We start from the raw sequence: 15,813 nt of genomic DNA, 5'->3' as shown, positions 1-15,813 counted from the left end.
TCCTCACACCCTGAGCCCACAGCCCTCTTACCTTCGTGCTTCTGGAACTCCTCCTCGGAGAAGCTGACGTCCTTGTGGGAGAGGTTGGTCATGAGCTGCTTGTTCTCCTCCTGCAGCTGGGCTATCTGGGAGAGGAGATCCTGCGCCTCCCCTCGCCACACATCCTCCACCAGCTCCAGCTCCTGCCAAGGCCAGGGCACGCGGTGGGGTCACGGCCTGTCCGGGGCAGCTTGGGCTGTCCCCATCCCCATGAGAACCGGGCATCGGGCAGGTGGGCAGACAAGGCCAGCGCTGCCCGCTTACAGCACCTCTGCAAGAAAGAGAAGGCGCTGCCCCGGGGCAGATGCCTGCATCTCTGCTGCTAGGACTGGCCCGGTTAGAACTGCGCCAAGGACGACCGTGAAGCTGGTTCTGCTATCGACAGAGAAGAGTGTGGCTGAGCGGCCGCAGGCTACGGGGGTCCTAACATTCCCAGCTACCCCTGGGGGGTCATGCCCCTGAACTTTGGACAATCAGGGCACACCTGCTTCTCCAAGGGAGAAAGAGGCTTCAGAGATCCCGCGGATGTCCGGGCCGACAGGGCCGTTCTGCCCCGGGGCTCCTTAGCTATCTGACACGGGCGTCACTCCAAGGGCTCTCAAGCAACACTTAACCACTCTGAGCCTCAGTTTCCCTCATTCTGGGAACCAAAACATAAAGGCTCACAAGGTAGATGTGCGGATAAGTAAGATCAGTCTAGTGAAATTATTTTGTGGATATCTGGAATCAAAGAAACAGACAGTAACAAGTGCTCACAAGAATACGAAGAAATTAGAATTCTCCTGCACTGCTGGTGGGAAGGCAAAATAGTGCGGCTATGTTGGAAAACACTCTGCTGGTTCCTCAAAATGTTAAAGAGAGTCCCCCCAGGGCCAGCAATTTCACTACTAAGATCAGCCCAAGAGATATGAAAACATACGTCCACACAAAAACGTGTGCATGTGACTGTCTGTAGCAGCGTTATTCCCAGTAGCCAAGAGGTAGAAACAACCTGAATGTCCCTCGACTGAGGAATGCGCAAATAAAATGTCGTCTATCCTCACGATGGAATCATACTCAACAATAAAAAGGAATGAAATTCTGACATACGCTACAGCATGGAGAAACCTTCAAAACATGCTAAGAAAAGAAGCCAGGCTGGGCACGGTGGCTTGCGCCTGTCATCCCAGCACTCTGAGAGGCCAAGGCAGGAGGATCGCTTGAGGTTAGGAGTTCAAGACCAGCCTAAGCAAGAGTGAGACCCCGTCTCTACAAAAAATAGACAAATTAGCTGGCCGTGGTGGCGCACACCTGTAATCCCAGATACTTGGGAGGCTCAGGCAGGAGGATCGCTTGAGCCCAGGAGTTGGAGGCTGCAGTGAGCTGTGATGACGCCACTGCACTTGAGCTGGGGTGACAGAGCGAGACGCTATCTCAAAAAAAAAAAAGGAAAGAAAAGAAGCCACAAAGGCCATATAGTGCATGATCCCATTTATATGAAATGTCCAACATAGGTAAACCCACAGAGACAGAGAGCAGACTGAAGGTCATCTAGAGCCGGAGTGCTGGGGGAAGTGAGGATTGACTGTTAATGGGTATGAATTTTCTTTTTGGGGTAATGAAAATGTCCTAAAATCAATTGTGGTGATGGATGCACAACTCTCTGAATAGACTAAGAACCACTGAAGTGTAGACTTTAAATGCACGCATTGTATGGTATCTGAATTACACTCAGTGAAGCTGTTACCTAAAAAGAAGACGTATCTCGTACAACTGTAAACTAGTTCCCAAAGCATTACTGCTGTGGCCTGGATAAAACACTGGGGTAGGGCATGGACGCTGGCATCTGGTGACCCAAGTCTGACTCCTGTTTCTGCCACTGACTAGCTGACCTTGGGCACGTTATTCAACCTTCGGGTGCCCCGGAAATGAGGAAAGAAGTGTGTTGTCTACCTCGGACGCTGTCGTGAGGATTAAACGGTCACTACATACAAAGCGCCTGGAATATGCCCGGCACTCAGGAAGCGCTAACGACATGTGTTCTAATCCCTGTTCCTCCTACAATCTGTCACAAGCCCGCCAGGTGCCGGACACTCAGCATCGCCTCTGTCCATCGTCTAAATAAGTTCTCAGATCCCACCTCCTTCGTCAGGAAGCCTGCCGCACTGGGGAAAAGAGGAGTGATCAGCAAGCGCTCAGACAGCTGGCGCGAGGTCACCAGGGGAAGTGAAGGGCAGAGGGCGGGGCGGGGGTGGAAGAGCGGAACAGGCGCGCGATCTCCCCACACCCGGGCTCGCCTGGGGAGCAGAGTGAGGCTCTTCCAGCCCCGTTCCTCCCCGCTCCTGCCCGGCACAGGTTGAGCGCACGGGGCTCAGTACCAGTCCAGGGTAAGTGGCTGGGGCAGGCATAACAACAGCCCCCAGCGACATCCATGCCCTAATCTCTGGAACCCGAGAATACGCTGCCTTATGTGGCAAAGGGGACTTTGCATATGTGACTCGGTTAATGATCTTGAGATGGGGAGATGATCCTGGAGTATCCAGGTGTCGGTGTAACCACAGGGTCCTCATAAGAGCGAGACAGGAGGGTCAGTGTTAGGGACAATGTGGCTCTAAGCTCCAGAGAGAGATGCGAAGATGCTACACTGCTGGCTTTGAAGATGGAGGAAAGGGGCTGGGCGCGGTGGCTCACGCCTATAATCCTAGCTCTCTGGGAGGCCGAGGCGGGCGGATTGTTTGAGCTCAGGAGTTCAAGACCAGCCTGAGCAAGAGCAAGACCCCGTCTCTACTAAAAATAGAAAGAAATTAATTGGACAACTAAAAATATACAGAAAAAATTAGCTGGGCATGGTGGCGCATGCCTGTAGTCCCAACTACTCGGGAGGCTGAGGCAGGAGGATCACTTGAGCCCAGGAGTTTGAGGTTGCTGTGAGCTAGGCTGACGCCACGGCACTCACTCTAGCCCGGGCAAAAGAGTGAGACTCTGTCTCAAAAAAAAGAAGATGGAGGAAGGGGACCCAAGCCAAGGATTGCAGACAGGGTCCCAAAGCTGGAAAAAGCAAAGAAGTGGATTCTCTTCTAGAGCCTTCTGAAGGAATGGCGTCTTCTTGACACCTTGATTTTAACCCAGTGAGACCCATTTACGACTCTTGATCTCCAGAACTTTATCCAGTATTATTCATATTGATATTATCCACATGCCTCCACATACTGCATGACACTGTATCCACATGTATCCATAATAAGCCGTGCACAGTGGCTCACGCCTCTGATCCTAGCACTCTGGGCGGCCGCGGCCAAGGTGGGAGGATCGCTTGAGGCCAAGAGTTTGAGACCAGGCTGGACAACATAGAGAAACCCCATCTCTACAAAAAATAAAATATAGCCGGGTGCGGTGGTGTGCACCTGTAGTCCCAGCCACTCTGGAGGCTGAGGCAGGAGGATCACTTGGGGCCACACCTTCTGCCCCGAATGCCCCTCCCCCTCCACAGATCTCTCTGTGGTTGGTTCCTATACTTCATCCAGATCTCAGCTCGGATGTCACCTCCCCAGGGAAGCCTTCCTGACTGCCCCGTCTATTAGACCACCACCCTCGTCTTAGTCTCTCTGTTTTATTTTCTCCATGGCACTTACAAACCGATTAAAAAAAATCTATCTCCTTATGCTAGAATTGCACCATCCCATGAGGAGCCAGCAACCACATGTGGCTGTGTGAACACCTGAGATGTGGCTGGTCTGAGTGGGGACACAGGGTAAGGGTGAAATATGCACCAGATTTTGAAGATGTGGTGGGAAGAAAAGAATGCAAAATATCTCAACAGCAATGTTTACGCTGATTATATGTTGAAATAAAAATATGTTGGATATGCTGGATTCTATAAGATATATTAAAATTAATCTCACCTATTTCTTTTTATTAACATGGCAAGCCACATTATATTTCTATGGGCTGGCACCGCACTAAAAGGTCAGGCCCGTGGGGGCCAAGACCTCATCTGTCATGGTCACTGCTGTCTCCCCAGTGCCCAGAACAGTGCCTGGCACACAGGAGGTGCTCAATAAATAGATCTGCTGAGTGGGTGAACATAGGCCGTTTATATTATCTGCAATTGTATCAGCCCAGCCGCTGCTTTCTAAAGCCTGTTACCCGCCCGCTGCCTGACACAGTGAGGCTTTGCTTTTCTCCGTGTAGCCCGTGTCACGGGGCATGGCACTCTGCACACTGGCCCGTCAACAGGGCTGCAGATTGAGTAAAGAGATAGAACGTGACGGGACAGTGGCCTGTGTCTATGTGATGAGTAGAAGCGACTGAGTGGGGTCCGCTGGGAGGGGGTGTGGGTGGAAGAGAGGTGTGCGCTTTACTGGAGCCTTCTTTGCCGAAAGAAAAAGGGGGGAGGGGGGAGGGAGGAAGGCAGGGTGGGCAGACAGACAAGACCAAGGACATGCTAAGAAGATTTTTGGGGAAATATCAACTTTAAGAGCCTTTGAGGCTGGGGCGGGGGAAGGAATCAGATTGAGTCCCTCCTCTTGCCCAAGAATGCAAAGTAAAGGGGCCTGGGGCTGGGCGGGAAAAGGAGGATTCTGCCCTCAGATTTATGAGAGGTCATGCTGATGTTTATAGACGAGCCTTAGCCCTGAGCACACGGGTGTTTACTTCCTAGCTGATGGTGTTCCAGACGCGACAAGTGCAGTTGGCTGAGAATTTCATCCGGCTTTAGGCCTAGCAGCCTAAAGCCACTAGGGTGTCTCCCAGCCCAGCAGAACCAGAGAGGGGGTGGGGCGAGGTGTAGGTACCAGGACTCCTGTGTGACCTGGGTCAAGCCCCTTAGTCCCTGTTAAGAAGAGGCAGCCGCGTGGGAGGATTCCAAGTGTCCCTTCCCTCCTCCACCCTCTAGGAGAGATGGAGGCATCTGGGGTAGGAGGAGGTATGCCTGGGGTGGCCATGGCTGCCCAGTATCAGCCTGTGGGCACCTCAGTTAAAGTATCTCTAGGCCTAAAAATAACAGTTAACATTTGTAAAGTCCTTGGTATGGGCAGGCTCTGTCCTGAGCACTTTATATATATTAACTCCATTAAGCCTTGCCACAATTCTACAAGGTATGTACTATTAGTACCCCATTTTACAGCTGAGGAAACTGAGGCACAGAGAGGCTGTGGAATTTGCCCGAGATCACACAGTCCACAAATGGTGGATTCGAAACCAGGCTGTCTGGCTCCAAAGTTCCCACTCCTAGGAGTCTTTAATTACCAGACTGAAGCATTTTCAAGCTCCCACTGTGACCTTGGAAATGCTGCCCAGCTCCTGGGAGCCTGAGTTTCCTTCCTGACCCCAGGGCGTAGGGACCTAGGAGGATGATGCCTTGAAACCTGGCAAAAGTGCTGTTAAGCGCCCATGATCTGCCCTCAGGTTAAGGCTGCAGACCCAGCTCTGGCCATTTTCCCTGAAAACACACAGATCATCAAAGTACACAATAGGCGACGGCCCGCCAGGGAGGTTCAGAGAAGCCAGTTCTATTTCCTGAGGCCACACAGCAAGCCAGGGACCGCTCAGGCACCCCAATCTCTCAAGGAAAGGTGTTTCCTCCCATTCTCAGTCTGAAGGGCCTGCCGGGAGCATCCCTGGGCTGAGGTCAGGGCAGGAAACCACATGTCTCCCACTTCCTCTTCCCCAGGAACCTCGTCTGGACTCCCTGCCCAGGGGGAGGCCCCGATTCAGACAGATTCCTGTTCCCAGGCGAGAGGCTTAGCCTCACAGCTGCCTCAAATCACCCCCTTGCCCCAATTCAAACAGCGCGGGGAGGAGACACTGGGGCTGGGACCCTCTCACCACTAACTTGGGCCAAATCCCCCCACCCCCGGACTCTTCCCTCAGTTTCCTCATCTGTGAAATGAAGATAATTCCTACCTCACAGTTCTGTGAGGACTACAGATGAAATCAAGGAGGGGAAGGCACCCCCGGGCACAGGTTAATCAACTAGGGGGACCCTGGGAAGAAAGCTGCAATATGAACTCAGAGACTGGGCTCAGTGTACGCTCACTGGCTCTATGTCACATTCCCCTTGCTCTGGGGGGGCTGGGGGTGGGGTGGAGAAAGGGGCCTGGTGTCACATCTTCTTGGGTCTCACTGAAGGGCAGGGGCCTCATTTCATTTCTGGAAAAGAATAGTAATATCTAAGCACTTCACCTATATCACCCCATTTCATTCTTATAAGATGATCACCATTTGACAGCTGAGGACATAAGGCACAGAGAGGTTAAGTAACTTACCCAATGTCACACAGCTACTAAATGGTAAAGGTGGGATTGGAACTCAGGTCTGACTCCAGAGAACTGCTCTGAATCTCTCGGGCGGTATATGCCAAGGGCCTCCCTCCCTCACCCAGTCCAGCACCCTCTTGTCTAGTCCCTGTATACACATGTGTGCGCACCCCCAGTTGCCCAAAGCTGAAGGGCCCTGGCGTCCCAGCGGCCCCATTGCCCGGATGGGCAGACTGAGGCTGCTGCCCACCTTCCGATGCTTGCGCTCCTTCTCGATGCGGTCCATCCTCTCCAGGCGCAGGCGGTCCAGCTCCAGGCGCAGCTCGTCCAGCTCGGGCGCGACGTGGTGGCGGCTGACCAGCACCTCCAGGATCTCCAGGACGCGCACGACCTTGGGCACGAGGCGCGCGATGGCCTCGAAGCCGTGCTGGTCGATGACCCGCTCGAACTCCTGGCCCACGAGCGACGCGATGGCGTACACGTCCGTGACGGTCAGCTCGGCCACGTTCTTCTCCAGCGCCGACTCGGCCGCCAGCGCCGACCCCCGCTCCTCGTCCATGGCGGTGCTCCCGGCCTCTCCCGCACCCCGCAAACTAGTGCAACTCCCAAACTTGCCGCTGTCGAGGGCAGCGCCGGGCCGGGCCCACCCAGGCGCCGCCGGCGGCCGCGCTCAGCCTGCCCGCGGGCGAGGGCGCACCGGGGCGGCCGGCGTCGGCATGGGCGGGGGCGGCGGGCGGGAGCCGAGGTCAGCGCGCCGGGCCGCGGGTCTGGGCGCCCGGCTCGGCCCGAGCCTGCTCCCGAGTGGGGGAGGGGAGGGGGAGCAGGAGGAGGAGGAGGCGAGGAAGGCGCGCGCGTGCGCAGGCCCGCGGCGCCTCCCAAGTTGGGGATCCGAGTTGGGCGCAATGGAGGCGCGGGGTCCAGCCGGAGCGGGGCCCCGCTGCCCGCGGAAGCAGTTCTCGCCCAGGGGCGCCCCCGCGCCGGGGCCGGGGAGGAAGGGCGGCGCGCGGCTCCGCCGGGAAACTTTGGCGACGGCGGCGAGGCCGGGCGGCCGGCTCCCCCCGCGGGGATGCCAGGCGCCCCGCCCCGATCCCGGCCTGGCGAGGGGCGCGCCCGCCTTCCGCCGCCCGGGGGCGCCCCGCGGTCCCCACCGGCCCCGCGCCCCCACTGCCCACTCGCGGCTGCTCCCCAGCCCCCACTCCAGACCCCCGGACGCGCGCCCCCCCCTCCCGCCGGTCCTGCTCCTCCCGCCCCCCGCCGGGGGCTCGGCGGGCCCGGAGGCGGGGGGAGCTGAGCGGCGCTTGTCTCGCTGGGCAGTTCGCGGCTTCGGGGAGCGGCCCCTGCCCGGAAGAGGAACGGAGGCGCACGGGTGGACTGCGGGATGGGGCTCATCCCGGGGACAAAGCGGGGACCCCTCCCGCAGGCCCTCCCCGCCGCCCCGGTCACCCGGCGGACCCGGCGGCGCCCGGCTCTGCGCTCCGGCAGAGGCGCCAGGCGAGGGGCGGACGGTCTGAGAGTTCTCTGTCCCCAAAGCCGCCGGTGCCCCGCCCGCCGAGCCACGTCCATTAGCGGCTCCCTGTGACATAAACGCCGGTTCGCAGCGGAGCGAGGCCGGCGTGTGCATCTCAGCACCGCCGGTTCTCCTGCCCCGAGCCCCTGTTCTTTGGGACTGGCTAGAGCCACTTGTCCCTCAGACCCCATCCCACCCGCAGGAGAGCCCTCCCTGAACCCACAACCCCCGTGCACCCTCCTGTCCCCCCACGCCTGAGTCAGGGACCCCCAAACCCCGCAGTCCGCGCTTCCCCCATCAAAGCCGCTCTTGGCGCCCTGCGTTTATCATGTGGTTAGGTGCGCCTCCACCTCCTGACTGTTAGCTCCTCGAAGGCAGAGGTCTTAAGGCCCCTGTGGCCATAATGCACACCCAACCTCGCCTAGATTGACTAAAATTCAAAAAGAAGTTAAAATGTATTATTCGCTTCACATTTAAAAGTAAGGTAGTATTTACTGTGTGCTGAGCATTCTTCTAAGCGTTTTATAAATATTACTCCTTTAATCCTCACTCCACAGGTTCCCAAAGTGCGGCCTGAGGACTGCTGGGAGTCTCCGACAGCCAAAGGGTCTCTGCGAGGCTGTCACGGTTTGCAGCTGTGCCCAGCGTGAGGCTGGGTGTTCTGCGTATACTTGCCTCGAAACAGCCTATGGGAGAGGCTGAAAGCAGAGGCAGGTTTGGGGACCCAGCTCCGTTCTGATTAGCTGGACATCAGAGACCCGCAGAAACACGGAACGGTACCGCTGTTCGAAGTATTTGTCGTTTGTTTATTTTGGAGCCCAGAGTTATCTTTATTAAAAAAATACATATGGTAGCCGGGCACAGTAGTGTGTGAGTGTAATCCCAGCTATTAGGGCAGGAGGTCCCTTGAGTGCAGGAGTTCGAGTCCAGCTTGGGCAACATAGGGAGACCGCCTCTCTAAAAATAACCAAGTAATAAAATAAAAAATAATTATGTTAACACGTAATGTGTCTACTATTTTTAAATTAATATTTTTTAATTAGCCAGGTGCAGTGGTGGGCACCTGTAGTCCCAGCTACTCAGGGGGCTGAGGCAGGAGGATCGCTTGAGCCCAGGAGTCTGAGGCTGCAGTGAGCTATGATCACACCACTGCACTCCAGCCAGGGCAGCAGAGAGAGACCCTGTCTCAAAATATATATATATATATATATTTTGAAGGCATCAGTTTAAATTTCTAATTACAGTAGATATAACCCACATAATGAAAACTCTTGCAATAATTTTTAAGTGTATAAAGAGGTCCTGAGACCTAAAAGTTTGAGAACTGTTCCTTTACAACATCCATATTTTACAAATGGGGAAACCGAGGCACAGAAAGGTTAGACAACTCATTTAAGGCCAGGCAGCTGGGAGACGTAAGTCCGGGATCAGACCTGTGCAGTCTGGCCTCAGGTTTGTGCCTAAACAGCTCTTCCTTGTTGCGGACACGTGCTAAGCACTATACACCCACCTAACCCTCACGGCAACCCAAACGGAGTGGACATGTTAATACTTCCCTTCTAAGGCAGACAGGGCATGGGGAGGTGCGTTAATTTCCTGTAGCTACTGTAATAAACTGCCACAACCTTGGTGGCTTAAAACGACAGAAACTTTTTCTGTCTTCCGGAGGCCAGAAGTCCAAAACGGGAATGTCAGCACCGGCACATTCCCTCCAAGGGCCCCAGGGGAGGGTCCTTCCTGGCCTCTTCCAGCTTCTGGTGGCTCCAGGTGTTCCATGGCTTGTGGCTGCATCCCTTCAGTATCTGCCTGTTCCCACATCACCTCTCCTACTTTCCTATGTGTCTGTCTTCTGTGTCTTTTTTTTTTTTTTTTAAGATAGGGTCTTGCTCTGTCGCCTGGGCTAGAGTGCAGTGGCATCATCATAGCTCACTACAGCCTCGAACTCCTGGGCTCCAGTGATCCTCCTGCCTCAGCCTCCCAAGCAGCTGTGACTACAGGCGTGTGCCACCACACTCAGCTGATTTTTTCTATTTTTAGTAGAGACGGGATCTCACACTTGCTCAGGCTGGTCTCTAACCCTGACCTCAAGCAATCCTCCTGCCTCAGCCTCCCAGAACGCTAGGATCACAGGTGTGAGCCACCTCGCCTGGCTTTCTCTGTGTCTTTTATAAGAACATGTGTCATTGGATTTTGGGCCCATCCAGGTAATCAAAGATGATCTCATCTCAAGACCCTGAATTTAATAACATCTGTAAAGACCGTTTTTTCAAATAAAGTCACATTTACAGGTTCTAGGAATTATGATGAAGGTATATATTTCGGGGGGAGGCAGGCAGGGGTCCACCATTCAGTCCCCTACAGAAGGATAAGTCACTTGTCCCACAGCTAAGAGGACGAAGCCAGGAGTTGAACCTGGTGGGTGCCTATGGTAAATGAAAGAAGAAATAGTAAGCTGCCAAACTGGGGCAACTTGCTCCTTCAAGACAGTAAATATGTACCAGAGTCCACTGGGAGGGGGGACAAAGATTAAGGAGCCACAGTGCCAGCTGCATCCTGTGCCTCAGGACAGGGGCAGGAAAGGGGGCGGAGGGTGTGGGAGATGAAAATTACTTTAAGGAGGGAATGGGGGGGCAAAAGTCCAAGGTGACCCCCAAATGGTGATCTGAGTGCTTAGAAGAATGGTGACAAAGTAGGAGAGGCAGTTGACGCTAGTGGTTAAGCATTCAGAGCCACCTCTCTGCACTAATTTGTCACCATTGCTGACTAGGTGTGGGACTTCAGGCAAGTCCCGTGACTTCTTGGTGCCTCAGCTTTCCCTCTGTAAAATGGGATGATAATAGTACCTAGTTCAGGGGGTAATTGTGGTTATTAAGTGAATCAAGGTATGCCAGCCACACAAAGTGCTATCAAACAGTTGTTTATTATTACTAATTATTATTATCATTGAAACCTAGGGGAGATATCCTGTATGGGTGTAGGTGTAAATGTCCAGTTGGCAGCTGGAAATGTGAACCTAGAGCTCAGAGCTAAAGAAGCTGATAAGATCTGCATTGTCATTCATTCATTCATTCATTCAATACACATTTAGCTCTTAATATGCGCCAAGTAGCGTGCTATCCTGCGGGGTCTGGCGATATGCCTGAGAGACAGGATTACTGCTCTCTTGGGAAACAGAGAGTAAGGAAGGTAAAACCAGAAATAAACTAATTTCTGATAGAGCAAGAGAAGGTTAAGAAAGGGGAAGAGAATCAAGAAATTGGCATGTCAAGGAAGCCAGGTAGGTGTACCAACCAACACTTCAATTGTAAGAGTTCCAGACACAGTATCTTTTCACCTATGGATATTTTGATACGTGTTTCTAAAACATATTGAAACTCTATATCCATAATACCATTAGCACACTTGAAAAAAGTAACAGTAATTTCTTCCTATCAAATATCCAGTGTGTTCAAAATGCCAAGTATCTCAATTTGTTTTTTTTATTCTTTTTTCCTCTGTGAGTCTGAATCGTCAATTTATTTTTTATACAATAGTTCATTTAACTCAAGATCAAAATAATATCCACATATTGCAATTGGTTAATATCTCCCTTAGTTTCTTTTCATCCTCCATCTATTTTTTTTCCTTGCCTCAAAATTTATGTTGATGAAACAGACATAATGCAAAGACAAAAATCTCAGTCTGGAGTTTGCTAATTTCATCACTGTGATGTCCCTGTATTTTCTGTAAACTAGTAGTTGGATCGAGAGGTTTGATCGGGCCAGGTGCAGACTTCATGCCTGTAGTCCCAGCTACTCGGGAGGCTGAGGCAGGAGGATCTCTTGAGCCCAGGAGTTTGAAGTTGCAATGAGCTTTGATTGGGCCACTGCACTCTAGCCTGGGCGATAGAGCAAGACTCTGTCTCTAAAAAATAAAAAAAGAAAAAAAAAGAAATTTGATCAGATTTGAGTTCGGTTTATTTGGTGGTAGTGTGTTCTAGCATTTTTATTTTCTCTCATATGTCATGTGATAATAATAACCCTTTATGGTGTATAACTCAATGGTTTTTAATATATTAACAAGGTCATGCAACCTTCACCACTCTCTGATTTCAGAGCATTTTCATGTTCTGGATTTCATGCCCAGCTTTGTACCCACTAGTAGTCACTCTCCATTCCTCCCGGCCCCACACACGGGCCCAGGGCAGCAGGGCGCTGCTGGGCGTGAGTCAGCAGGCTGAGCCTGCGGTGGCAGCGGTGGCGGGGCCGGCGGGCAGCGGAGGGAAAAGGAGCTGGAGAGGGAACCAGAAATGGACCACGAGTCCAGGTTCACATTCACGGGGGTAGGAATGTTGTTTGACCTCAGGCACATCGGTGAATCTTTCCTTGTCTCAGTGTTTTCATTGGTAAAATGGGAATAATCTCAATCGTACCTCCCTCCAGGGTTTTTGCGGAGATTAAATGAGTTAAAATACGGAAAGTGTTTATAACACAGGCTAGCACGGACTAAGAGCCATGTCAATGTCAGCTATGGCTATTGTCGTTATTGTCACGACGCTTACATTTGCTGTGATTGTTCCCACTGATTTGTTTCGTTCAGAACAATGACATCATGGACTTAACACCCATGTCTGCTTGGTAACACAGAACAACTATTTAAAGACTATGGGCTTCCTGAAATATTTATGAATAAAATAATATAGTGTTTGGGAATTGCTTTAAAATAGTCCACTGGGAAGGTGGGGTGGTTGGGCTTACAGATGAAATGGACTGGCCATTTTGTTAACAATCGTTGAAGCTGGGTGAAGGGTGCCTGGAGGTTCGTTATACTATTTTCCCTCCTCTGTAATATTTGAAAATTTTCATAATACAAAAGAGGTTTTTTTGGTTTGTTTTAATAACAACTGTGGGCTTGAAGGAGTGGCAAAGTATTAGCATATCTGCGATGACCACAAATCTTGCTTCAGCCACGGGTAAAGGAAGAGAGATTTGATGCCATCAAAAGAAATAGAAGAAAAAATAACAATAAAATTAAAAAAGAAAAAGATTTGGAGAAAGGGCAAGCTCTTGGGGAGATCGCAGGGAGAGGACTCTCAGGACTGGGTGCCGGGGACCACCAGGGTTGGGGGAGGAGGAAAAGCTGCGGGCAGATGACACATGGTTCCTCACTTGGGCAAGGCACGTGGCCGAGAGAAGCAGTGATTCTGTGGAAGCAGAAGTCACTGCTTCCTGGAAAATCAGGCCGCAGGGGCCTGAGAGACCACACTGGGGCTAGAAAGCGACTTCAGGGCACTTGAGTGCAGCTGGCCAGTGAACTCTTTCATGAGCAGCAACGTTTCCAGGAGCCCGGGCAGTCACCGGCCCAGCTCTGCCTCACCTGTGCTGTCCTTCGGGCGAGAGCCCAAGGTCTGACAACCTGAAACAGCCTGGCACCCACATACTCTTCGGCCCTCGCCACTCTCCCGATTTTCCATAGTTGCTGTTGTGGCTTTTCACCTCTCCTCCTCCGCCTCCTCCTCCTTCTCCTCTTCCTCCTCCAGCGTCACAGACCTGCGGTGGTAATGGACCATTTTGGTGTCATCATTGCACCTTTACACACCAGAAATGTCACTCGAGACTCATGTCCAGTTCCGCACTGACTTCTCCTTGCCAGCACCCACCTATACCAAGGGCACTGAGACCGGATCAGCCTCCCCAGGTCCACTCGGGAAACAGGATCAAACCTCTGCAGCAGGATTTCACGGCACTGGGCACTCTCTGAATTTCAACGTCAGTTTCTTCCCGAAGAGAAGCATCTGCCCACCTGTAAATGCCAGGTCTGCGGAGGTTTTCCACTGCAGCTGCATGAACCCGGCACTGCCTCTCTGCTGCAAGATTCTCATCCACTTAATGGTTGGGCTCTTTGCTTTAAAAAAAAAAATGTTTGGAGAGAAATGTTGAGAAAGTAAAAAGTCACCCATTGCCTTTGGGTTCCTTAGGAAACAGAGCCGGGGGTAAAGCTTATGAGCTCCGGCCTCACTGCAGAGCACAGGACTGGCGGAGCCCGCGTGAGGGAAGAAGGCAAGTGAGGCGGGAAAGGAGGGGGAACGAGTTCAAGGCGGGATGTTACCGACGACGTGGCTCAGCTTTGCTCGTGCTCAGCTGGTTGCTTGGTTTTATGGGATGTCTCTGTAGAGGACGTATGAAACCAATGAATCTCAGAACATTCCAGAGGGGGCCACTAGAAAAATGGGGAGGACGTATGTGGGGGAATGTGAGCGATTTATCTGCCACTCCTTCATTAGTCCTCCCCCCATTTAAAGATGAACCCTTCTGGTTCTAGACGGTTCCCGGGTGCTAAGGCGGCTGCGGTCCTTTGCCCTGTGGTCTTCTGAGACAATCAGAAATGCTGGGAGCTGAAATGACCCTGGCACTGGGCAGGGCTTTCCAACCTTGGGAACAGTGTGAGCCGTTGTGCCAGGAAGCAAGGCAAGACCCTGAGGTCTGGGGTGGGGGGTGGCGTGCAGGTGGGATGATTGAATCCAGGTCTGCCATTCCCATAATCCGACGGTTTGCAAAATTATGTATTTAAAAGAACTCCCCCCACCTCATTTCAACCCCCAGGTAACTACCCTTGACAGTTTGGGCCATGCTCTCCTGATCTTTTTTCCTGAGAATATGCGTATTTATCTGCATGTACATAGTGTATATCTAAACATACATTTTTTTAATGAAAACAGGACATACATATGAGTATGCAATTTGCTTATTTCACATAATAATACCCTATAATCATTTTTCCAACTTGGCACGTATAGACCCACCTCGTTCTTTTCTAAAAATAGATAATACCTGCCTCATTCTTTTAAATGATTGTACAGCTTTCTGTTTTATGAATGTGCTGTAGTTTACCCTATCACTGCTCCCTTGGTGTTCATTCAGGCTGTTTCCTGGTTCAGACTTTTAAAAAAATATATTTTTAGAGACAGGGTCTAACTCTGTCACCTAGGCTGGAGTGCAGTGGTGTCCTCATAGCCCACTGTAACCTCCAATTCCTGGGCTCCAGTGATCCTCCTGTCTCAGCCTTCCAAGTAGCTGGGAGTGCAGGCGCACACCACCATGCCCAGCTAATTTTTCTACCTTTTATAGAGACAGGGTCTCGTTGTGTTTCTCAGGCTGGTCTGGAACTCCTGTTCTCAAGCAATCCTCCCACCTCGACCTCCCCAAATGCTGGGAGCTACTGTCTCTGGCCTTATGGGCTATTTTAAACAATGTTGTGCAAATAGACACAATTTTTGGTTCTGAGAACTTTATGAAAAGTAGCCAAAACATGTTCCATTCTCATCTGCCCAGTACGTCCGTTCCTGCCTATATATTAGGCAAAAAGGCTGGAAGGCAGAAGGCCACAGCCCACCACTGCCGAGAGCAGGGCCCGGGCGCGTGTGGTGGTGTCACCCTGCAGCCATGCATTTTTTTCTAAAATGCACTTTTGCCCATGTCAGTTTCTGACTTAAATCCTTCCCATGATTCCCATTGCTCGTTAGCGTCTGGGCCTGGGGAGGGATCTGGCCCTTCTTCTTCTTCAGCCTCATCATCTCCTGTTTTCCACATGTCAACCACACTAACCCTTTTTCAATTTTCAAAAAAAATGTGACAAGTATAGCCCAGGGAAGCCCATGAAGAGAGGGTTCTTATGCACAAATGCCTGATAAAAACTATCCCTAAAGACCCTGCAAAAACCACAGCCTTGCACCAAGGCCCTCGCAACCTTACCCAAGGAAATACTTCTGCAAGGACGTCTGCCCAGCAACTGCCTGTCCAACCGTGCCCTGGCGCCATCCTTGTTTTTGATCCGTGTAGCCAAGGATCATTATCTCCAAACGATTATGTAATCCTCCTCATTTTCCTTTAAAAACCTTTGTCTTCCTTTACCTCCCTGAATATGCAGAGTTTGCTGTGGTATGCCTGTTCCCAGTGCCGCGCCTATTCCCGAATAAATATCATTTTCTTTTAGAGGGCCCCTCTCTGCTATTTACGCTGACACTGGCAGTATTTACTAAGTCTAAACATACAC

The 15,813-nt window shown here is 51.9% G+C and overlaps 1 protein-coding gene across 1 annotated transcript in view; it reads right to left on the bottom strand.

Moving 5' to 3' along the window:
• The window catches only part of LOC105825590 (RILP-like protein 1), a 29,283-nt gene extending 22,206 nt beyond the window's left edge, over positions 1-7,077 (bottom strand). The window contains exons 1-2 of the mRNA XM_012663427.1: positions 6,526-7,077; positions 32-182 (exon numbers count right to left, since the gene is read on the bottom strand). Of these exons, the coding sequence (XP_012518881.1) occupies positions 32-182; positions 6,526-6,834 (460 nt within the window). The 5' untranslated portion in view covers positions 6,835-7,077. The remainder of the gene's footprint in view (positions 1-31; positions 183-6,525) is intronic.
• Between the last annotated feature and the right edge of the window lie 8,736 nt (positions 7,078-15,813).

Source organism: Propithecus coquereli, unplaced genomic scaffold (assembly GCF_000956105.1).
Source record: "Propithecus coquereli isolate 6110/MARCELLA unplaced genomic scaffold, Pcoq_1.0 Scaffold81, whole genome shotgun sequence".
NCBI lineage: Eukaryota > Metazoa > Chordata > Mammalia > Primates > Indriidae > Propithecus > Propithecus coquereli.
This window is presented reverse-complemented; position numbering and strand designations above follow the sequence as displayed.